General features: G+C 49.5%; 3 protein-coding genes across 8 annotated transcripts in view; 2 read left to right on the top strand and 1 right to left on the bottom strand.

Annotated features, from left to right (window-relative positions):
* SLC25A25 (solute carrier family 25 member 25) overlaps positions 1 to 13062 on the bottom strand; it is a 27450-nt gene extending 14388 nt beyond the window's left edge. Inside the window, exon 1 of one of the 2 annotated variants that reach the window (XM_075056059.1) lies at positions 12710 to 13062. In XM_075056059.1, the coding sequence (XP_074912160.1) occupies positions 12710 to 13003 (294 nt within the window). In that variant the 5' untranslated portion in view covers positions 13004 to 13062. Of the gene's footprint in view, positions 1 to 1387; positions 1636 to 12709 lie in introns of those variants that run through there. The other variant, XM_075056062.1, reaches the window with a different exon arrangement.
* Positions 13063 to 13394: 332 nt separating this feature from the next.
* NAIF1 (nuclear apoptosis inducing factor 1) lies at positions 13395 to 17836 on the top strand. Of its 3 annotated transcripts, none has more exons than XR_012654101.1 (4): positions 13395 to 14507; positions 15182 to 15531; positions 15975 to 16045; positions 17257 to 17836. XR_012654101.1 is itself a non-coding variant. In XM_075055224.1 (2 exons), the coding sequence occupies exons 1-2, from the start codon at positions 13997 to 13999 to the stop codon at positions 15643 to 15645; spliced, it is 975 nt and encodes a 324-aa protein (XP_074911325.1). In that variant the 5' UTR covers positions 13398 to 13996; the 3' UTR covers positions 15646 to 15869. The 3 variants fall into 3 exon arrangements, 1 of the variants encoding a protein (XP_074911325.1); XR_012654100.1 differs by having other exon boundaries at positions 16349 to 17828; XM_075055224.1 differs by lacking the exons at positions 15975 to 16045; positions 17257 to 17836 and having other exon boundaries at positions 13398 to 14507; positions 15182 to 15869.
* Positions 17837 to 23672: 5836 nt separating this feature from the next.
* The window catches only part of EEIG1 (estrogen-induced osteoclastogenesis regulator 1), a 38550-nt gene continuing 37496 nt past the window's right edge, over positions 23673 to 24726 (top strand). For 2 of the 3 annotated variants that reach the window (XM_075056046.1, XM_075056049.1), the window contains exon 1: positions 23673 to 23868. The gene's annotated coding sequence lies outside the window, so the exon portion shown is untranslated. The remainder of the gene's footprint in view (positions 23869 to 24726) is intronic. The other variant, XM_075056048.1, reaches the window with a different exon arrangement.

Below are 24726 nucleotides of genomic sequence, written 5' to 3' on the forward strand. Positions count from 1 at the left end.
AAAGCTTCATTTGCAGGTGTGAACAGATGGACTCCCCCTGACTGAGGGACCATTGTTCCCTGGAAGACACCAGATATTTTCAGCCCTACACTTTCAAGGTTTTCATCACAGCCTCCTTCAGTTCTGAGCCTCTGTCCTTCTTCAACCTCTGCACAAAAGTCCTCCTCTTCTCAAAATGTGCACACTCCTCTTTTTGAAGAGGATGTACAGTGCTAACTGCTAACGATAGGAATGGAGGCAAAAGTCCCTGCAGATCTTTCAGTCTGATTCAAGCAGGGAGTGGCTTCTGCTCCCCAGAATGCAGAATGCCACCCTGCCTGTTTCCATTCAAAACAGCAACAAAACAGATATTAATCCCCTCTACAACTTAAACCTGTTCGTCCCCCATTTTAGAGAGAAAGCTTACAGCAACAACCATGCCCAATTCCCTGTCAAATAAGCTGGATCCTGCAAGTCACGCACCCCTACCCCTGCTGCAGACCTTTAGTATCATCCCAAGCTCCCACCACTTGCAGGGGTTATGCCCGACTCCTTCTCCCCTAATCCCAGGTCATGCCCTTGGTTTTAAACCACAGGTAGTCAGAGCTGACTGCACCATCCTCAGGAGAGACAGACAGCATTCCCTCCCCATCAAAAATAAACCAGAACTGCAGTCAGCCAGCACTGTGCTAGAAACCCAGGCACTAAACTAAGCAGCTTTTGTTCACCGCCCCCCCAGACAAAGCTTCACCATTTATTCTCCGCCAATTGTGCGCACCCACCACTCCCCGCTCTCCCATCCCTGGGAAGTTCCCATCCCCACGCAGATTTTAGTCTCTCCCTTATGCCACCCGCTCCCCAGGGACAGGCTTTACTCTCTTCCGGTCTGTGCCATTCAGATAATACAGCCAGTTACTCATTTGCTCAAAACATGCTAGTTTTTCCAGAGGCTTGCCAAATTACCCAAGACTGACTTCGGAACATTTTAGGACCTATTTGATCTTCTGCTGATCTCCAGTGCAGGGGTGGGACTCACCACTAACCTGCACCATCATTCTCTCCCCTCTCAGTCATGCTTCTTACAAGTAGCCCAGGAACCTTCGAGACCCCTGTACTCCCCCTTGTCCCCCAGAAGCATTTTTTTTCCCCCCTTTGAACACCATGTCTGAAAGGTTAGATCACCTCCCCTCTTCACAGTCATTCCCCTGGTCCCCCACATTTCCCTTCTAGCAAGCACACATGTTGGACCCTGCTTCCTTTTCCTGTTCCTCTCCCCCCTCCCCAAATACACATACACACACCCCCAGCTACTCACACGCTCCACCGGCAACACCCCTACTCCCGGCAGACCACACACTCTGCTGTCATGTGCGCCAACCCCTCCTCAGGCCCCTGGATATCCCGTTACCTTTGGAAAATGCTCTGCGGGTCCAACCACCAGTAGGATAGTTGGTCTCCTTTCAGTGGGATCAGTCCCTCTGTCCTGTGGCTTCCCCAACATCTTTGGCCCTTTCTCCCCGGGGCCTGGAAGTGGGGTGGTGTTTCTGGCCTCATCCTCTTTTCCATCTGCAGGACCTTGGCATATGGCCCTGGGAATGAAGCTAGACAGAAAATGCCAAAGGGTCTGCAGCATTGCTGCTCCAGCGAGCATCGCAGGCAGGGAAACCCTGCGCACTCAGGAGCTGCCCGCTGCCAAGGATGATGTGACTGCACTACCAAGCACCCCCAAGATGGGAATCGGCACGGCAGCCAGCGGGAGGTTCAACCCAGCGACTCCACGGGCTCAGATTCTTTACAGACCGCTCCTGCGGACGCTTCCTGCCTTTTGAAATTGCTGCTACTGCAGTCGTGCCTGGCCTGACAAGCAGCTCATTGTACCAGAGCCTCAGAAATCTGATGGCAACAGACAAAGCACAAGACCCCTGGCATGGAGAAGCAGAGACGCTTGGAGACTGCTTGTACAGAGAAGCCAAGACGCTGCACTTAAGAGGAAAGCTAAAGATGAACTCTCCGAGAGAAGCTTCTCAGAGCTGCCAATTAACCCGCGCGTCCCGGCTCATCCCAACGGTACATCAGACGAGCAGCGAGGCTGAACACCCAGGCTGCGTCCCCACTGCAGCAGTGCCCAGCCAATCCTCGCTCCCAACACTGCGGTGGCTCCGGAGCAAGGCAGCGCGCGCAGCCGGCCGGGAACGCGCCCTCCACGCAGGAGACACCCCGCAGAGGAGCGCGCCTGCCAGCTCCATCGGGCAGGTACGGGCAAGGAGGGCAGCAAGGCGGCCAAAGCCACAGCCCCGAGACAACTGGGCAGCACCGGATCATCCAAGGCGTGTATGTGCCTGCTTCTGGGGCTCCGCAGCTTCGGCTGCAGCTCTTTGTTAGAGCAGCAGATGGTTCTCCGGAGAGAGGCCGGCTTTTCCCGGCCATGGCTGAATTAACCTCTAGCTGCACCCTCTCTCCCTGGTCTATTATAGTCTCATCCGTCATTACAATAGCTCTTTGGTGCTGCATTGTGCTTCTGCCATTTGGCTTTCAGCACAACCCCGCAACATACTTGCGCAGCGTTTACAGCTATTCATCTATGCAAGATCTAATGCACGGTGGCTAAACTATTGCTGATTAGTCAAACAGGCTGAGTTCTGCTGAAGGAGCCTTTAACCGTACAGCCAGAGCAGGACTAATATGTAAGAACAGAACACATGACGTTCCTCAAGTTTCTACAAGAGATGCCATGTTTCCCTCTGCTGCCACAGCAACAATGGCTCATAGCCCCGGCTGTAAGGCTGGGGCTATCAGCCTCCCGACCGGGGCACCACCAGAAAAGTCAACCCACCTTGGTGGAACAGAGAAGCCCACATCTGGCAGGCACAACAGCACACTGGAGACCATAAGGGCTCATTTTCCATTTTCAAGTACCAACAACTTACTTTGTAGCCCTAGATTCTTGCCTGCCTTTTGCATCTACAGACAGAGGGCACTGCGTGCCTCGCTTTCCAAAGTAGCATGACTTTTCCATAAGAAAACAGTTTGGGGTTTTTAACACGCAGGATAAATAAGTACAGACTACAGCTTCCATCACCCAAGGCTCCCTACCCACAGTAGCACAGCAAGATCCACAGTGAGCAGAGGACTTCCATTTTCAGCTTTTAACTTTTGAGAGTGACAGACTGAAGGAAACTTTTGTTTTACAGATGTTAGATATGAAAATACAATCAAAAACCTAGAAGGACAGCAAGCTTTAAGTAGCTGATTGGCAAGTAAATTTGAGAGGAAGAACACTAAACATCACACTTGGGACCTTGCTAATGTTGAATTCCTTTAACCAACATGAGTAATGGAAAAAGTGAGACAAGTACATAGAAGACATCACATTAAAAAAGGAATTCTTCTGCAAATACACTTCAGAATTACGTAATAAAAAACAAATGCTGTTTAATCACAAGGTCTACATACAGTATGCAAGAAAGTTTTTTACCTTAAAGCTTGACATATACAAAAAAATAACAAAACAGAAAAAATTTACAAAATTCAGAGGTGGTAACACTGAGGTGATGGTGCAGGGAAAGCCCTGTCCCTCTCTGATGAATGGCACAGTCCAGTTCTAGTTGCGATGTCAATCAGAAGCCCAGGCTCAGGCACAGGCAGAAAAGAGTGAGGAATTTTTGTCATGCCTCCATTACCTTGAGCTGCTGCCAGTCATCACAACTACAAGCATAGAAGTTAAACTACTTTCTAAAATGCAGTGAATCAGATCCTTTAAGATGACATTTGAAAGTTTCTAATGCTCTCAAGCCAATGGAAGAACAAAGCAGATTTTCTGAACTGGGCATGTTTCTTCAAAATCAGCTTCTACTAGCCTAAGGCTGTCATTTCACAAGAAGCAGTGAACTGATCTGAAGCTTACTGCCACTAAAATAGGTCGTCTCACACATCCACATCAGCTCTGCACTTACCTTGCTCTTGTGCTCCTCCAACAACCTCATTAACCCAGCCAAAAATTACAGAGCTTTCTGCTGGGGTAACCCGTTGAGGCTACTCATGGATGGGGTCCAAAAAAGCGTGACTGCCTGTGGAAAGGGCATTAGAGCTGCCTGCTACAGCAGCAAGCAGACTGGCCTTACTGCTCACAGAGCTACAAGCCACAATACAGAAGGCAAAGCACCCGAGCGCGGCTTTAGATTTATCCTCAGTGGTCACTTCATGCTGGGCTGCTACTCACAAGGACCCATTAAACCAGCTGATGTTACCTGACACTGTTGCTTACACTTTCTCTGCATAGTTATTAGCTTTAGTGGTGTGTGCATGGCAGGGACCCCATCCTCCTTTGTTCATGCAGAGATTCCATAGTAAAATAATAAATTGTGTAAGAACTTACAAGACTGGGGTGCAGTTAAAGCAGAAACTCAGCAATGCTTCCTTGGCCTTTGTCCTCACTGAAGGAAACCTCAGAGGAATTCTGCGACCGCACTAATCCACACAGCTCCTTGAGAACAGACAGACTTTTCTAATCATATTTAGAAAAAAAAGCATTTCTTTTACCAAGTGGGGAATTTTATTAGGTCAGAATAATAAACCTAGTAACAGCAAGATGATTATAGCTAGAGGCAAGACAACCGCTCTCCTACAGGGAATTTGTAGGGAAATATTACCCTAACACCACCACCACAAAACCAATCACTCACACATAAGAAAAGATGCAATAAATACTGTGAGTCCAGCCTGAATGGTGGCACAAAGGAATAGACTAGGAACAAAAATTCACTTTTTCTAGAAATCATGAACGAACACCTAGGCCATACCAAAACAGCTTTCCCAACCTAGGCTTCATTAGGAGACAGTCAACCCTCCAATTCTAGCTGTTTCCATGATCCAAGCCCAGGATTTTGAAGGCAGAAAAGCACCAGGACTGACTGATCTGAAAGCTGGCTCTCGGCCAGCACACCAGTCACTGGGGACAGAAGACGCCTGTGGCAGCTGGCCTCAGAGTCCTATACCACCAAAATGTCATTAGATAGCCAGAGGAGAAGTTGACAATAAAGTCATGTAATCTATCCAAACAGAGACAAAGGAGAAAGGAGAGAGCAAAAGAGTGATGTGTTTTGCTTAATTAAAACAGTATTTTCCTCAGCACTGCAAGCTGTCAGAGGGACGTTCTCTTTTAAGCCAGAAACCCAAGGTATCTTCTGTCCTCTTCAGCTACATTGTGCAGGCCACATCTTAGTATCTGCTAAGTCTGAAACTCCAATTTTCAAACAGGCACTTGCTCTTTCCAGCCTGGTAGGTAGTACCAGGCAGAAATTCAGACTCAGACCATTTGCTTTAAGATGGCTTCTAGAAGACTTTTGAGGAAATGCGCAGCATTTTCCAGCAAGAATCTGAGCCTCATCACCAGACAACTAGCTAACACGTGAAAAATGTGGGAGGGAGGGTGAAAAGACAGGAGGGCAGAGGGAACAGAGCTCCGCTCAGAGCAATGACCCTTCTCCTCCTCCGGCACAGGAAGAGCTGCCACTGCGGTCGGTCATCGTCTCCAGTTCCTTAGGTGACCCCGCAGGAATCAGCAGTGACTCATCTCCTTTGGGAGCTCTCCTGGAAGCACCCCAGCCTACGTGTGCCACCCAGAGATAGCATCCAGCCCCACAGAGCTGGGATGGGCCACCATGACTCTTTCAATTACCCCTTATCTTTTCAAAGGTAAGTACTTCCCGATTTTTAGAAAGCCAAAGTTAACCCTGCACAGTGTTTCTTGCACCACACCATAAAATCTAAACACCTTGGCCACTGCTGCTTAAATAATTAAACTGTCTAGTGACATTCAATTACATTAATATATTAAGGTGACACAGCATAGTTCAGTGAACACTAAAAAGAAACCCCGCTCACCTGTTATAGGAACCCTGGCACAAGTGATTAGCTATTCTAGTTGATATATTAAGGCAACTAGGGGCCAGCACCAAATACAGAGATACAGAGAGAGCTGGCCAGGGAGGGGGAAAGACGTAGTCACTGCCCAGGAACAGCGAGTTCCACTGAGGTCGTATAGTATGACATGAAGAACCACAGATTGACCAAGAGAAAGGCATCCTTAGTACTCAGAAATTAGAAAGTCAACTGCTTGCTGCACTAGAAAGTTAACCAGGCACATGCCACATACCCTAAACACTGGGAAAATTGCTAGTGAGAAACGATGGCCCTCCGGCAGCCCAGGCCCAGGCTTCCTCTCGCACAGCCCCTGTTCTTAGGCTAAACGATGTAGGTTCACATACCAAACAGCTTTGCCTTTCCAAGCAACTCATGATCTAAAAATTTCAACAATTTCTCTTACAGCAGAATTTTCCACTGTAAGCCACTTTAACTGCCAGAAACTCCCCTGCAGCTTGCTGCACATAACTTAGAAAAACTAAGACGTCTCTGTTGCCTTTCCACATTGACGCTAGTTATCACAGCTATGCTTCTCCACTTGAGACAAAGTCTGGGGCATCATTAAAGTGTGCTCATGTCCCACATTCAGAGGGACAAATATAGCGATAGGACATGAGCAAGAACAAAGACTCATTTACCATTTGTTACAAGTAGGTCTGAAAGAAAAAAAAAAATCCCTCCGCCTTCTCCTCCCAGCATCATATCATAATATATGCAACAGAGAGCACAGAACTGCAGCATCACCATTCTGTAGGGCTCTTAAACAGGAGACCAAGTCATTATTATGGCTTTGATGTCCTTTTATTAACACTTGTCAAACATCTAAGGGTTCTGCTCAATATTCACCCAGATTCATCACTGGTTTTGTTTCTTTTTTAAAAAAATATTAAAGAAACAATAAGTATACTGAAGTCCTGGGGGTTTTTTACCTTCCCTTATCTCAGTAATCTGACTAATAATCCAATGCAGATGAGGATAAGGAGACATTTTCTGACATTTTCCACTACTTACCAAGGCATCTAGCCCTGGTCACTAAATAATGCCCCACAGAACACGTACTGAAAGACCAAAACCCTGCTGCATATTCTACACAGGCACAATCAGTTGCTTTGAATCAGTTTCATTGTTTCGATTCACTCAGGCTCTGGGGATCCTACAACCATTCACTTCACTACAGACTTCAGAATACGTCCCATCCTGCTGAAAACATAACACTGCAAGGCAATGTCAGTGATGTGCAGGATGCCCTTCTGCAAGAGAGGGCTCTCACAGAACATCAACATTTAAAATTGATAGGCTCAAGTCAAAGTTGCATCTACATCTCACAAAGGTCAGCCAGTATCCTTCATTCACTATCACTCTGCAAACAGGACCAAGGTCTCTGCTAAATAAACCTGAGAACCACCAGGCTTCTCCAGTTTGCTGCAAGGTAGGACAAAAAACTATCCTGGAAGAAAATCCCAAGATTGCATCTCTCAGGAGTTACATACCTGGTCCTGTACATACACAAACATAAAGCAACACTTGCCTAATCACAATTGTTTGTTTATATGCAAGGTAAACTTATGCAAGAGCAAGTCTCTCTTGTATGTATTTGCATCTAAAAACTCGCTTCCAGTCTACTCCTTTTAACACTGAGTGGACATGCACCACCAGTTTAATACATTAATCACACTAAGGCAGGTCTGATGACCAGAGGCCAAGTTTGAGTAAAGACTTTCCCCATTACAGTGCGAGATTCCCTGGTCTGCAGCATCCTTCTCCTCCTGCCCTCCTCGTAAGACCTCCGGGTTCAGGCAGAGTGACAAACAGGCAGCCAGCATGCCAGCCTCCCCTGACCTTCATTGTCACAGCGCACCCTCCAGTCCAGCAAAGCTCTGGCTTTAGGAGGCTGCTGGCCAAGTCTATTAATAACCGACACTGCGCTGCGAAGTTGCCTTGTGCCAAAGCCAGTCCCCGTATTTCTTCTCAAAGTCTTTGCAGCAGCTGTCAAGAACTCATCTGATTGATTACAAAGAGTTCATTTGCGTCTTTGGCATGCCTGAATCACACAAGGTAACAGAACTCAGAATTCACACCAACTCATCCACTTACCACAGATATAAAGGCTTTATCTACAACTAAATCATTGACCTACAGTTCTGCTCTTGCACCAGTTTTCCCAAGTGCATGAGAACAGGGCCTTCATCAAACCACACATTTCATAATTTACAAAGAGCAAGAATGGGCCTCCACTCCCTACATACCTAGCAAATATGATCTTTTTTGCTTGCTGTTTTAATGCACATTATACATAAATGCATGAAGTTATTTATTATGTTATTGAAAGCAGTTTCACCTTGTGTTAAACTGGTTCAGGGTATCCACATTTGTCCTTTAGGATTAGTCAGGAGATGGGTGGCTGAGAAGCTGTTGGCAAATACCTCTCAGCAGAAGGACGGTATTAACGGGAATTTCAAACTGTAACACTGCTTCATTTGTTTGATACAACCTTGTGTTGCTCAACCCTTCATGATGAATTATGAAGGCCTGGCTGAAAGCTCCACAACTGCCCCAGCAGGATTCAAGACACACAAACCATGAAAATGTTGTATCTAAATGTATATAGGTTTGGAGATATATTCCAGTCTAGGTTACAGAACAGTATTAGAATTTTGCTCTTTTTATCATAAACAGACTTCTGTAACACAATAAAAACTCAGGTCCTCCTTTTCCAGATGACTGTGAATGGAGAACAGGTGAAAGCATCACACAGAAAGGATTCCCTGCTTCCTCTGCCCCTTAGAGTTGCTGAAAATTTTAGTACATTATGCAAGGTATAATACAGAGTATTCCAAAGTCTTGGAGAGTAAAATAGTTACAGAAATAAAGAGTCTGAAGGGGAGAATTAAAAGACGTCACGACAGAAGATAAAGTATTGATCAGAAATAAGATTAAACTTTTTTTATGATTGCAACTGCTACAATAGAAAGAGTTTCTCAATCCATCCACGGAGTCACTTGCGAAAGAGCTAACTGACCAACTATCCCAGAACAGCACAGATACAGCATTCTCTGACAGCTGGAAGAGTCCAGAGACATACTTAAAAAGCAAAGCTTTTCAGAGGAGAAGTCTGAAGCAAACAGAACACTGCAGAGTCCAGCTGCAGCACTGCAGTTATACTTCTTCAGTACGTGAAAAGTGAACAACAGAACTTGTGTGGGAGTTTGGACAGCAACAACTTGGAGATCAAAGAGGAGATACCAGGCTAAGAAAGAAGTGATGAAAGCAGATGTTGAAGATTTCAGCAGAATGGGAGCTGATGTAGTTTCACATGGGGAAGCTGATACTGAGGGAGCAATACGCAGCCACGTATATGAACTTGGGAGAAGAAAGTATCACCGGGCCAAGGAGGCCATCATCATTACAGCAGAGGCAATCGGACACTTGTAACTGAAAAGAGACAAGGGTTATGTTTGCTCTGTTTCTTAAAGCTGAGAGAATTAGTCCAGCAGAAGATGATCAGCACCACCAAGAGCAGTAGTTGCAGACAAAGTTCACCACTTCAGTCTGTCTCTAGGCAGCTGGGATTAATTCCACCAGTTCAAACTGTCTGGAACTTCAGCAGCAGAGATGAGGTTTTAGAAGAGCATTCCAGCCCTGCAGTTAATTGGGATCAGTAGGAAAACAGTTACATTAGCAAATACACAAATGCTACTGTTACACATCCTTTCAACAATACGACATCTCCAGAAACAAAGTAGAAAACATAGTTCCCCTCCAATTACCCATATATCCATTAAGTGCATATTTCCAGTTCCATTAAGTCTATACAAGTATTTTCATAAGGGAAATCAGAAAGTATTAGTAACAGGAGATTGACTATTCTAGAGGTAGTTGTAATTTAGCAGTAAAAGACTATCCCTTTACACAGTAGAACAAGAAAGCCTTTAAAAAAATCCTTCACGTGGTTATCACTTTACTGCTCAAGCAAAGTGAAGTATGTGAATTGCTTCATGCTAACCAGTGCAAACAAGTGTTTCTTTAGAAGGCTCACTGATCTGGCACACTATTTGTCAAATGGTTTAAAGATAACAGCATGGGTTAAAAAAATGCATCGTTTACATAAGCAAATTCCACCTCAAAGGACATCTAAGTACAATTCCTTCTCTCCCCCACAGTAGAAGGCCACCTCTAAAACAGAAGGCAGCAATTTTCCAAGAATGCTACAAAGGATTTTATCTCAGTAAGAACTCTCAAGCATTGAAGGAGCCAAAATACTGCTCATTTTCTTTTCAAGTTGCAGCCCAAAACTATTACTGTTACCACAAGGACTTTTAGCCTACTGACGTAAAGAAATTAGCAACTCACAGCTAAGATTGGCAATAACCTCACATTACGAGTCTAATATTTTCTCCATCTGTCCGCCAAACATTAGAAGGTAACTCCCATATCAAACATACTGTTGAATGGAAGGAAAAATAAAACAAGCCAGAGCCACCAAGTAATTTACTAATCACAAGCAATCCATGTGATTTATGCCTAAATCGGTCTCCAAACACCATGTCCAATACATCAAAAATGTTTTCATCTTGACGCTTAAGCACTTTTCTCGAGTGTAACTTCACACCAGTTACCCTGAGCGTCAAGGTGCCATTATTAGCTAAGGATGGGGCAGAAAAAAGAACGACTTATTAATAGAACTGCCTGGGAAACAGGAAGTTTATGTGGTTTTCCTAAAAATTACACAATGCGGAAGTTTTCTAGCCAGCTCTCTGAGGACTGTTCCCACATGTTTAACTGGAACTTTAGAGTTTTGAACTCTGCATCCTCGTTCTTAACGGACACTTTTTACACTGCTGAAGGAGATGCTTTGCAATACTAACAATGCTTTGCAAGCTCTATTCATCTAACCAGCCGCTTCCTGTGCAGCGGAAGAGTAGGCAGAGGAAGTGAAGGGCTGAGGAACAATACTGACAGACAAGGACCTCAGCAGAAAGACAGGATTGTTAAGCAGCATCCAGACAGTGCTTCCCTCTGACAGAGCAGTTCCAGTCCCTGCAGAACGGTTCCTCTCTGCTGCTCCCACAGCATGGCGAGTAAGTTTGCTATCTGCTGGGAAGTAAAAACGTATTTTGTTTCATGGTGCATCCTCCTAGCCTGGAGGATGTCAGGCTGGATTGAGTAGCGTGCCCGGGAAGAAAAGAGAATGCAAACCAAGATAAGCATGCAGGCATAAGCACAGAACGTTCTGGTGGATAAGAGACTTTTGCCAGAGGTAAAAGCATTCGGCATCCACGGTTGGCAGCAGGTCAGCATTTCACAGGGCATGCACAGGTGATTTATATGGCATAATCAGATTTCATTACTGAAACGCACACAGCAGAAAATCACCATGGCACTAACATTATTTTTAGAAACAGCACAACTAAACCACTCACAAGATCCTCGCACCGCCAAAGAATTCTCATACTTTACAGCAGCAAGGCAGATGCCAACCAAAAATAAATGTTAGAAGTTAAGCTATTGGAAATTGAAAGTTAGAAAGGAACTAGAAACTCTGGAAAGGATGGATACATGCAATTAAAGCACGCAAATAAATTGGGGCACCACTCCCCAGAACAGGGAGAGACTAAGAACTGTCACTTGAATTGGATGTCTTTTCAGTGACTCAGAAGTTCTCCTTAAACTCTTCTTCCTTCCTGCAGGATTGAGGCATTCTGAGATGGCACATCCCTGACTGCACCCATATGTCTATCTTCTGTCCTCCCAAGACAGTCAGCTTTTTTATGGTCTTACATATAAAATACAAGAGACTAGGCAGGGTCAAACTGTGCACTGAGAACCAGCCCATTACTCTGATTCGTACAGATGTAAATTATGCTAATTACAGTTAAATAGAGCAACATCACATTGAACCTTGAAGCCTACAATCATCAGTGTACAGCATCGCACAAAGAGCTGTGTGACCACAAAAGGGCACAGCTCCCAATACTGAAGTAGAAAGTCAGTGCGCTGTGCATTTTATATACTCCATGCACAAACCATACAGATAGAGCAGCCTTCCTACAGTTTAAGGTATTTCAAACCCCTTAAGATAGACAGCGAGTTTGGCATGTAAAAGCCATCTTGGGCAAGAAACTTGAGCAGCAACATGGTGCCAAACAGACTAATGTGAGGAAATGCAATAACGCAATGAAAACTGCATGACAACCTGACTGCACCTATCCATTCCAAAACAATCTTTTACAAGTGTAAGTAAGCATGCAAGCTTCCTAGCCCTCGGACCTGAAGAAAGGGGATTTTCTTTATGGTTCTTCCTGTCCAAGCAGTAAGTTTTCAACCTTAAATTTCCACAGTTAATACCATACACGCCCACAGGCAGTAAGCAAGCTGATTCCTCCAGGTTTGACGTTCCATTCAGCAGGGTTGCTTTTAGGCAAGTACCCAGAAATGCTTAAGCGTGCTCTCGGGTGCAGAGCGGGGCAGCAGTGCCTGCCATCACACAAACGCCTGTTCTCGCTCAGGCCCCTCCTGGCTACGCATCAGGGAGATAACTGGATGCAAGGCCGGCATGCGACAAGCAGGTGCCCGCTGGCACCACTGACCTGGCGGGTCTTCTGCCCCGGCCGAGGCACGGTTAAAGGGTCTTCAGAGCCCACGTCCCGCTCCCGAGAACGGCGGAGCCCGGCGAGCTCCGCGGCACGGAGCCAGGCTCCGGCAGGGCGCGGGATGAGGGGGACGGCCAGACGCTCCCTCGCCCCCCAGGAACGCACGCCCGGAGCCCGGCCCGGCTCTGTCCGCCCCACCGGCCCCCGCCGCCGCTCACCAGAAGGTCCAGCTCGGTGCGGTGCAGCCCGAGGCGGCCCAGGCCCACGGCCAGGTCGTGGATGCAGAGCGCGCCGTCGCGGTTCACGTCGAGCTTCTGGAAGAGGGCGCGGAGGCGCCGGTCCTGCTCGGATGCCTCGCACAGAGACCGCCCGCAGGGGCCCGCGCTCCCGCCGCCGCCGCCGCCGCCCTCCGCCGCCGGGCCGGGAGCCGCACCGGCGGCCCGCGGGGAGCCGCAGGGGCAGAGCACGCCGCTCACCACCGGGGAGGCCAAGGAGCGCCGCGCCCCCGGCATCGTCCCGCCGCCCACTCCTCACACACGCCGACGCCGGCAAATGGCGGCGCTTCCGCCGCGAGGAACCGACACGGAGCGCTTCCGCCTTCGCGCCACACGCCGCCGCCGCCACGTGACGCTCCGCGCCGACCAATGGCAGCGGCCCGCGCGCCGGCGCCTGCCAACACGCCCCCGCCCACACCCCCGGCGGCCACGCGCTCCCGCGAGGTGGGCGGGCGCTGACGCAGGAGGAACGCCTTCCCCTTCACCAATCGGAAGGAAACACCGCCCGGGGCGGAAGGTGGGCGGTACAGGCGCCTGAAGCAAGCTCCCATTGGTCGAGCCCCTGGGGGGAGGCGGGGATAAGGCTACAACATCTCCAGTCAGATCGGGAACCGGGCGTCAGTTTGAGCTTGACGGACGCGGCATGTATCCGGTAGCTGCCAAAGCAGGGGGCGCCCTGTGTTGATGGACGGGAGAAGCACCCAATGGAATTAGAGCGGGGAAATCTATGGGCGGACCCAGCCCTTCACAGGCCTCACGCAGGCCCAGTGGCCTGAGACGAGCGGCGAGGCGGGGCCGTCTCTTGGCCCCCCCCGATGGGCAGCGTGGCTGGCCAATGACAGCGCGGCGCTGCCGGCGGGAGGCGAGATCTCCGCCTGACGGGCAGGCGGGCTTCCCAATCAGGCGAGGCAGGAAAGGGGGCTGATTCTGGAAGCCATTACGCCAGTGTCGCAGGGTGGAGGCCGTTGAGTGGGGTTTGCTGGGTGGCTGCGGTACGCAATTTGCGTATCGTTGGCGGTGCCAAGGGGGGAGCGGGGGGGGGGAACGGACACCTCTGGGCCCTGAGGGGCCTCGGGGCCCCCCTGTTGTCCCCGGCCCCGGGGGCGAGCAGGCCTGGGGGGGGCCCTGCCGCCCTTCGGCCCTGCCCAGCCTCCCCCAGGGCCCCCTGGGCCCAGCCAGGCCCCCCCCGACCTGCAGGTGTCCCCCAGTGCCCCCTCCTCCGTGCCCCTCATGGCCATGGCGTCGCCCCCGGCGCCCCCAGCCAAGAAGCGGAAGATGAACTTCTCGGAGCGGGAGGTGGAGATCATCGTGGAGGAGCTGGAGCGAGGCAAGCACCTCCTCATCAACCACTTCAACGCGGGCGTGCCCCTGGCTGCCAAGGCGGCCGCCTGGCACGACATCCTGCGCCGCGTCAACGCCGTCGCCACCTGCCACCGTGAGCTGCCCGAGGTCAAGAAGAAGTGGTCCGACCTCAAGACCGAGGTGCGACGCAAAGTGGCCCAAGTCCGGGCTGCCATGGAAGGGGGAGGCGAGAGCCAGAACGGCAGCGGCAACGGGGCAGAGAGCGAAGACCCGACTGGCGCTGCGACCGCCCCGGTTATCCTCACCCCCATGCAGCAACGCATCTGCAACCTGCTGGGAGAAGCCACCATCATCAGTTTGCCGAGTGGGGACTGCAGCGCAGGTGACGGTACCGAGATACCCATCACCGCGTCAGCCACCACAGTCACCCTGACCCAGAGTGAGTGCCGTGCCTGCTGAAGATGCTCTGTTCTGAATTGGAAGGTCATGCGGGGGGCCTTGACACCCACCCATGAGGAAGCCCTGAGCTCTGTGCGGGGAAACCCCTAGCAAAAAGAACCCCCTGCATCTCTGTAACGAAAGCACCATTCCCAGTATGTTCTCTTGCTGTAGGGGAGTGGCTGCAAGATATGCACCTACTGAAAGTCAGCGTTGATAGCTGGGCTCGGCCTTATGGACAAGGGAAGCCAGTATCCTTTGCACCTTGCAGATTGTTCAATCCCCCTCTCTGGGAGCAAAATCAGGGGGAGAAGCATCTCCAAGGCTGATTTCCCAGTCTGCCCCAAAGAGGAGCTGTCCTTCTGACTAGTGCCGTTCTGGGTCTTGTCTTTGCCCTTATGTCACTTGGTTAATGCCACTTGGAAAGATTGTTCTGGAGTTTGAGAAGTGATTTTGTCTAGACAGATAAGGCCCTATTCCTTTGGACTGTACGGCCTAGAAGGAAGCTCGAATGAGGGTGGAGTAGACTTAAATAGGTCATTTTGTGCATTGCTGTTCATTGTATGTTATCTCACTGAACAGGCAGTATTCCTGTGATATTCATTGAATAGTCCTGTAGATAAAAATCCCCGTATCGCAGCTACTTCTTACCCACTTTCTGTCCTTTGTTCTCAGTTCCTGCAGAGACGACCTACCACAGTCTGGAGGACGGAGTTGTGGAGTACTGCACAACAGAAGCCCCCGCCACGGTCACTGCCGAAGCGCCCTTGGAGATGATGGCACATCAACACGAAGTGTCTGCAAAACCCCAGGAGCTGAAAAGCCGAATTGCTCTGAACTCAGCCAAGCTCTTGCAGGAGCAGCGAGTGACCAACTTGCACGTGAAGGAGATTGCCCAGCACCTAGAGCAGCAGAATGACTTGCTTCAGATGATTCGTCGCTCTCAGGAGGTGCAGGCATGTGCCCAGGAGCGACAGGCACAAGCCATGGAAGGAACACAGGCGGCACTGAGTGCCCTCATCCAGGTCCTCCGCCCCATGATTAAGGACTTCCGTCGATTTTTGCAGAGCAATACACCCAGTCCATCGGTCACCACTGACCCCAGCCATACGGGGCAGCAAGATGGCATGATCCAGTGAAAGAAACAGTGATGGGACGTCTTTCTTGGAAAAAATCTGCCCTTGCTGCTGGTGGACACAGGGAGCAAGGGGTGCTAGCTCTTGTCAATGTGAAATGGCTCGCCTTTGAGTCTTGCTGAGCCTAAACAGCTTTCTTTCTCTGCTAATCTTATGCTAATCTGCCTTTTCAGACTCCTCATACAGAGCCTTAGCAGGATGTGTAATAAACCAGGAACTTAACATTGGTTGCTTTAGTTCCTTAAACAATAGATTTATTAATTTTTTTTTTTATTTCTGTTTGGAAAAAACTCTCCAAAGTATGACACCTCTCTCTTTCTCTCTCTCTCAAGATCTAGAGCCTTTAACTGACTTCTGACGTGGAGAGTCTTTGTTGCGATATCACAGTACTACAGCTGCCAAGGTACAGTTATCACAAACTGTAGTGCATGGTAGTGAATGCATTTCTGTCTCTTGCTGAAAGCATTTACTGGAAGTGTGGTACCGGATGTGGTACAACCTTCCCTCTGCACTGAGAGGTATGCGTGACATGCAGCCCATGCAGACCAGCACCAAGCCTACATGCAGTTTAAATCCCACACACATCCCCCGAGGACATACATGGGATTAAAATAACGCATTCACCTCATGTTCTGTCTGCATGCAGTCATGAAATTTCACTATGAACTTGGCAGATGTGATGAAAATTTCATGTCTTGGTTACCAGATACTGTCCTGGGATACGTATTGGAGCAATGTCTTACCTGTCTCAGCATAGTTAATACACAAGGGCCTGGATGAGTTTCACTCAGGTGGGTGTAATAGGTGAAACTCCGTCTCTCTCCTCTGCATAGTTTGTCACCTCCATAACACCTTGATTCATCTAAGTGGACCTGGACTACAGAGCTTCAGCCACACAGTAATTCCCAGCATTTAGGAGTTTGTCAGCCACTGATTTAATTGAGTGAATTTTGGAGCATTTCTTGGTTCTGCTGGTGGTGGTGGTGGTGGTGGTATTTGTTCTGTACTTGTTAGGAGCTGGAAGCAAGTACAGCCATTCTTTGTTAGTCTGCTAGCTGGCTTTGAGTGGCATTCTGATAAACGGGTTGAGGTTCACCTCACTATTTTCGTACCATTATACAGGGTATAACAACATTGCAGACACTTGTCTATTCTTTGAGGTGTTCAGGCTGTGGGGCTTGGTCCTCAGTGAGAAAGCTTAATTTCACAGGATGGTGAATGTGATTCTCACAGACTTGCAGTAACTTCATGGACTTTTAGGTTAAAAGCTCCACTTGTATATGCATGAAAGCAAACTTAAAAAAAAAAAAGAAGGAAGTATAACTCCTCTCCGTACCTTGCAAAGTGTGTCACATTTAACGGGCTTGTTGCTTGCCAGGTATTACTTTTGAAATGGAACTTTTTCAGAGCTGGTATTTGCTTGCTGTTAAGTCTCCTTTAGGGCTGAGATGTGGTGAACAATGACTGATGAGGAAGTGAATTTGCACAATCAGATTAAACCTTTACCCAGCCTTTTATGGGGGGATGCTGATGGGGGACCCCTGGTTAGAGCAGTAGGTGAAGAGGCTACTGCTGCCTGTCTCTGGACTTTATTCATCTCCTCTGGTCCACAAGGCTGACGGGGGAGAAAAGGACAGCACGGTGAGAAGGGTTTGTCCCCCAGAAGACTCCCGACCCTTTGGCACTGACATCTCTGCTGAGTCAGGGTGGCATCAGCTGCGTCTTCCTGCCTTGTCTGGCATCTCATCACATGAATAACACTCACCTGACTCTTCCTCTCAGACTTCGTGGAATCAAGTCAATTGCTCAATTGAAATTTATTTTTAAAGTGAAAACTATCTCATATGTGTTGGTTTACCTCATTTGTGTAATGATCTCTCCTTTACAAATACGAATTTTAATAAAAAATACATTTTTGGTAAACAGGCTCTTTCAGTTCATCAGTAATGCTCCAGGGCAAAAATGAGTCCATGACAACAAGTTTGCAACAGAGAATCCTCACTGAGAAAGGGCCAAAGAAAGCTGTGAACAGCCATGTGTCACGGTAGCTTTTTCTCTTGTTCATGAACTTTGTGGCCTCGTATTTACATAATTATGGTCTTTTTTAAATAATAGCTTTTACAGCCTCACCTTGGAGCACTAGTTATTTCATTGTGTATGACAGATTACTGAAGTTTACTAATCTCCCAACTGCTCAGAAGATGCCACAATAGCCTAAAATGATGGATGAAGTACCAGCCTTTGGCATTAAATTGCAGTGTGCATTTTTTCAGTGACTAAGCACTTAAGCTGTGTTAGTTTCATAGGAGTAAACATGTTGCCCTTAGAACCACCCATTTTTCTTGTCTTTTCAGGATAAATATAGAGCTTAGTCAAGCAAGCAGCATTCAGGTGCAAGTTCCGTGTACACATTTTTGTCTCATTAAAAAGATGTAGCAACATTTTAAATGTAGGGTGAGCACTGTCATGAGGGGCTTGGTGGTTGCTCATGACGAGGTCATCAGACTTCAGAAGGGAGAGAGAAAAGTGTCCCTTAGAGTTAGAAAAGTGTCCCTTACAGTTAAAACCAGGAGGAACAGGTAAACGTGGCACTTTAGAGGGTGAAGGTATATACGGGGCATTCAACTGAACAGGGAACTGGTGCCCAAGCAGAACAAAAGCTGAGGAGTAACATCTATAGATGTTCATTTGTGCTCCTCCACTGTTCTCTTTGCACCTAGAGATTTGTATTCAGCATCCAGAGCAGAAAAGAGCTGTGCAGGGATGTTCTGTACCTCGGAGGTGAAGGTGAGCAGCTGGGAAGCGGGCGGCATCCTTCATACCTGCTGGAGAAAGAGAAGTTTGGTGAGGGACTCTTGGTGAGTCAGAAGATGAACTTTGCAGCAATGGGAGGCAGCAGCCAAGCTGCCTGCAGCACCACTTCAGGAGCAAAACTCTGCTTGTGATGTGTGCAGCTCAGGCACGGCTTTCCAGGAGATGGCACTGCGCAACGGGGCAAGGCACGGAGATCCTGAGCTGCTGCCATGTACCACTCACTGCAGGGCCCTGGCAGGATGTCCCAGAAATGCCCCTTGTTGTCCAGACCTTTTGTAGTCCTGCTTGCTCCTCTCACTGATGAATCTTTTCAGGACTGAGAGCCCGGAGAGGAAGAAATTCAATGGGCAGAGCCCAGCGACGAGGAACACCAGTACCCCTAAAAAAGTCAGGATGCCTGAGAACACAAACCAGGTCCCTCTGCTTCCCAGAAAGATGGGCAGAGGATACTGAGATGTCGGGAGGTCCTGTCTCTCTTTGGGACGAGTTCACTGCAGAACCAAATGGGCAGGCACAAGATAAAAAAACACATTAATTCTTTAATTATAAGCAAAGGGGCAGGTTTTAAGATTTTTCAGAAGACCACACATAAATATGTTAGTATCCTGCAAGTACAGTGTGCTGCCATAGCTACATCACAGTTCTGGGAGCGGATCCCCGCCAAGGGACAGAATGATATCACCTGCATACTCACCCAAATTACCTTTACCTCGTCCAGCTCGTTTTTAAAGTTTGTCAAGCCTGTTTTGGCAAAGCATTCTTCTGGTTTTTTTGTGGGTTTTTTCCTGTTGCCATCTGAGAGGTTATTGCCAGCAGGTACTGTCAGCACAAGTGTGGTTTGTTAAGTATGAAAATTGAAGCATTTAAGATTCTTTGTCTTTCCTGAAAGCATCTGACAAGAAGCTTCACACAAATGATCAGCACAGCTTCCAGGCTGCGTTTTGCGAGCAGGAATGAAGCCCACATCACCTGCAAACTGGGTTCACCAGCCCTTGGGTCCCAGCCCCGCAAGGTGGTTAACCCAAGGCAGAAGCCAAGCCCCAGCAGGGACAGTTTCTGTTACCTCTGCTGCCTGGGATCCCAAATTAGAGGTTGCCGTGTCAAGTGGGAACCACAGACTTACAGTTGTTTCTGCTGCATTTGGGGTAACAGCAGCATTTGCGGGGCTGTAGCCAGAAGCACGGAACCAGTGAGAGAGCCCATGGCCAGCAAGACTCTTGTCCAGCAGAGCGCTGAAGGTGACACCTGGGATACAGACACAGAATAACGCTTAATAAACACAACAAGCCTCGAGGGAAAGCGGGTTCCAGTCTGCAGGTTTTGGAAGAGGCAAACCAGCTCCAGTTCCACCAATAGGCCTCCCGGAAAGAAGTAGAGAGTCCTGCCGCACATTCCCAGGGCAAACTGGAGCAGACATGGAAACCAGTAAACAAAAAAAGCCAGGCGGCTGGATTTTCTGGTCTGGCCACATGTTTGGGGAAAGGAATCCACCAACTCCAGATTCCTGTGTTCCCTTTGTCTCTGCCAATAACAGGATCCCCCGTCCTGGCAGGCCAGAAACCCACCGTGCAGGTGTGTCCTTCCCATGTCCAACAGGAAACCCAGCCTGGCACAGAAAGTGAAACAGTTCCTGGCCTTTATGATGATGAGTTCAGTGAAATATGGAACTAGTGAAATACACAAGCAGACCAAAGTAGAGCTCGCAGCCTGTTATTAAATTAAGCTGAGAAGATATAAGCTTGGAATAACTCCACACCGTAGGATAATCTTATGTAATGGGGATAGGTACCCATTCCCCTCACAGGGTTTCCAGCAACCTGCATGCTACAGACGGGGCTCACACCGCTGTGGTGTCCTGCCCCAGGGGGCCTGCACCCCCTGCCCCATTTTGGGAGCTCCCCAGCCTGGGTCTGCCCCCCAGCTCTGCAGAAGGCACCCACCCACCGCAGCTGTCCGGCTCGCCGCTCCTGTACAGCTTCTCAGAGCGGGTGCATTGCAGGTGCTTGGCCACCAGCAGCATGCAGAACACCTCTATAGCACAAAGCATCGTGTGACAATCTTTTCTTTTTGGATGACAAGGCTGAAAGCTCATTAAAGCTATTATAACAGAGGTTACAGGTGTAACAGAGTAGAGCCATTATTGTGTTTATGCTGTTGCAGCAACATGTATAATTTAGTTTTCAAACTTTAATCATTTGGCTGCTAGGACAAATGGATCAGCGTGATGATGTTTTCCAGAGGAAGATGCTGATAATGTAATTTACAGGGCTTGATGATTTGCTCATGCATCTGGGATTCCCCTGGGATAAGAGATAGGATATGATGGCTCACCAAACGCATTATAGAATCTATCTCGCTTCACCTTGCTGAGTTTTGTCCCTTCTGAATTTATCTTGCCTTGTTTCTCCCCTGCTGCTCTACCTCAGCTCTCAAAGTGGGGAGGCAGGAAGCAAGAAAAGCCATCTCTGTTCCTGCTCACCCGCAGTGCCAAGGCGAGCAGAGCATAGAGATCCCAGCCCTGGCCGGAGACACACCTCTGGTGACAGCAGAGGTGAGGCCCAGACTTAACTGCAGAGCCCAAACTGATAAATTATCCCAGACTGATAAGACGATGCCCTGAGCCAGCAAAAGTTGAGGAAGTGGTGGCAGCAATGGGGAGAGGCATCAGGAAAGGCTTAGGTCAGGGAGAGCATGGGGCAGGGACGTGGCTGAGGTTCACACAGCAGAGGTGAGGTGGGCATGGCGAGGCCGAGGTCGTAGGAGAGAAATCAACGGCATCCAATTCTGGGGTAAGCAGAATTAGTATGTATCAGAGCACCTTGTTCACACACATGGCCCCTTAGTGAGTAGATTGGATCTGGATTGGAAAACAATATAAAGCCAGTGGGATGGTGGATGGTCAGAGATACCCTGCGCCCACATCCCCTCTGTGGTGCCTCTGTGGGGCTCAGACTAACTCGCCCACTCTGAGATAGCAGAGGCACACATTTGGAGGAGCACTGTCCCTTTAAAAAATGTGAATTTGTCCAGAAACAATTATGCAGCATAAACAGAGAAAAATCAACAGGGTGAATTTCGAACTAATAAAGATTTAATCTCTAAGTCATAAGACTGCGTTTGTTAGGAAAATATACATACCCCTGAGAATCCAGCTACAGTTGCTATATTACACACTGTTCAGCAGCTCACTGGGCATTTTTCCAAATCCGTTTATTTTTAACATCAGTCACATTATTCAATTAATTATAAAAACACTGAGGTTTTCAAGAGCTGTTTCTGATAAAACTGCCAAGTAAATATGTGTGAGAACAGCAAGGATTAAAATCTCTAAACTTTAGCATTTGGGGCTGTTGCTATAAACAAGAGAAGTCCTCCGAGGAGGTTATTTATCAGAGTGAATCATACCAGATAACACACAGCCTCCTCCCACACCACAAACAGAGAGATCGTTTGTCCTTTACCTAGTGAGGAAGCAAAAGATCAACACGTCCGTCAGTGGTACGCTCAGGGAATGAGAAGTGCGAGGGACTGAGCTGGATTCTTCAGATGCTTCCAGCATTTGAGCATCCCAGCTTGGCAAATATTAAATATTTAGCAGACTGAGCTCTTTCCCAATAAACTGAGAAATAGAAAGCAAAAAAGCCCAGCCCATCTCCAGCAATGTGTCGAGGCCTTGAAAACACCAGGTATCCATTGGTGGAACGATTCAAACCCTACCTTTAAAAGCAGCCTCCACAAACCCTGCTGTATGGGAAGACTGATATGTCCTGAGATGGTTTCACTGTACCAATATGAAATGTTTTCCCAGCCCAAAGTCTGTGTATCTGCTTAACCTGGTAAGCAAGAATCATAACAACACATTTGGCTTAATCCAGTTTTTAACTTCTATCCAAGTACATTGATACGTACTTTTCCTAGCAGACTTTTTTTTTAAAGGCTCACATTGTGGTAGAATTATTTGATAGCTCTGATATTGTCTGCATAGATGGCAAAGATTAAAGGCAAGGAGTCTGGGCATCAAAGCCTGGCAAAGAGAGCGAGGACTCCCAGGCTTTCATCCAAGCTTTACCAGACATGCAAATCGGCCTTGGGAAAAGTCCCTCCCATATGAGCCTCAACTTCTCTGCCAGAGACTCTTAGGCACATCCCTAACTTTAAAAACTAGGCAAATCATATTGATGATTGCAGACTCCTTCAGGACAAGGAGAGACATTTTGTTCTGCTTGCCCTTAAACGATGGAATCCTGCCTAACCAGGGATCCCAGCCACAGCACAGGACACAGCAGCAGCACATAATAACAGGGAGCCATTTTGATGAAGAGATGTGTTTAACTGGTTGCCACATCTCACACACAGAGGGTGAGACTCCAGCTCCCAGCCCTGCCTCACACTGCCCACAGGCTTGTGTGGTGCCAGGGCCTCCCTCCTCCTCGACGACAGCCAGCCCAGATGCTGCTGGTCAGCCTGACCCACGGCCCGCTGTGTGGTACCCAAAGGTGCCAAGAGAGGACAAGGCAGCCACACCGCTGCATTTGTGAGGCAGTGCTGTCTGAAGAGCTGCAGCATGGGACATAGCCATTGGAATGTGCGTCACCAGGAGCTGCCTGGGCAGGGAAGGCACTGGGCACAAGGACAGGGCAAGGGGTCCTGGATGTCAAGGGGCAGCGCTGAAGAGGACGCAGAGAGACCACGTCTGTCAGAACTGCCTCTCCCATCACCTCAGCCCAGGCAGGGTCACCTCGGCTGCAGGCTCCAGGGGCCGAGGCCTGCCATCCTCTCATCCAGCCTGCTCCAGCCCCGCGCACTAGAGCGCCATCTCGGGGCTGCTCGGCCTGCGGGGTGCCTATGGGACATCCGGGACGGGGGGGAGAAGGCCCGAGGAACTCCCTGCCCGGCAGCCACACGACTGGCCAGGCAACCAAGCTGCGCCAACGCTCCCGCCGCCCTCCCCGGTGAGGCGACACCAGAGCCGCCACAGAGCCCCCCGCTTCCCGCCCACTCTCTCAGCCAGGAGGCGGGTCTTGCCCAAACCGATAGCCTCCGCCTCCAATCGCCGCGCTTTCTTCCCCGCCCCGTGCCGGAGCAACCAATCAAAGTCGCGTCGTTCTCGGCCCGCCTTCTTGCGGCTTGTCCAATCGGGCGGCGCCGCTCTCCTGCTCCCCTCCCCCCTCTCCGTGGAGGAGGGCGGGAGGGGGGGTTGGTTACGTAGTGTCGGATCGGTATTCCCGAAGCGCGGTGGTGGCGTTGCTCTGCCTTGTGGCTGCTTGCGGAGTTGGCGTAGCGGCCGCAGTTTGCGTAGCGCTAGCAGAGGCGGCTGTGGCGGGGAGCAGCGGTGGCTGTGGCGGCCGTGCGAGGAGAGGGCAGGAGGTGCGAGCAAGGCCGGGCAGGGACCGGGCCAGGACCGGGCCGCAGGTCGGTGGAGGGAGCCGGGAAGCGGGCTGAGACCTCCCGTCGGTCAGCTCGTGATTGGGTGGCCGGGAGGGGGTCTGAGACCTGGCTGCAGCTCGGTGCACAGATCATGGGGCCGGAGCTGGGCTGCGGTGCGGCCCGGCTACGGCCCAGTGCATGGTCCCTGGGGCTGGGAGGGGGGCTGACACCTGGCTGCAGTTCACTCTGTGGTTCACAGGGCCGGGAGGCAGGCAGAGACCTGGCCACCGTTCAGTGCTTGGCTCAGAAAGAGAGCTGAGACCTGACCACAGCTTAGTGCATGGCCCAGGGGTGCCAGGGGACAGGCTGTGATCTCACCGCAGCCTGGTAAGTGGTCCATGGGGCCCAGAGGCGGGCTGATACTTGTATGCATCTCGGTGCACGGTCCCGGGGGCTGGAAAGCAGGCTGAGACCTAGTAGCAGCTCTGTGCAGGGGCAGATATGGCTCATGGAGGGGGCTGGTGGTGCGGAGCAGTCGCCAATCTGCCCTCTTGCTCTGCTCCGAGGCAGCCATAGGAGAATGGTGCCTCTGCAGAGGGGCCCAGGCCCCGGTGCAGTGGGCAGAGCCGCCTGGATTCGCCTGCTGCCACCCGAGTGGGAGAGGGGCTTTAACCGCGCACCCGTACAGGCAGCAGGAGCTTTGCCTGCATTGGTTTGCAGTCATTAATTCTTAGTATCAGTGAGGATTGTTTACTGCCCGGTGTTCATAACCTTGTCCCTTTTAGATACTAATCAGCTCTTGCCTCCCTGGCTTAGGTGTTGCATAAATCTGTAATGAAATTACTGTGTCCAGCCCCAAAACTGAACTGTGCAGGGCACAGCTTGGTGTAGACCTGGTGCTGG

This window comes from Buteo buteo, chromosome 23, assembly GCF_964188355.1.
Source record: "Buteo buteo chromosome 23, bButBut1.hap1.1, whole genome shotgun sequence".
Classification (NCBI taxonomy): domain Eukaryota; kingdom Metazoa; phylum Chordata; class Aves; order Accipitriformes; family Accipitridae; genus Buteo; species Buteo buteo.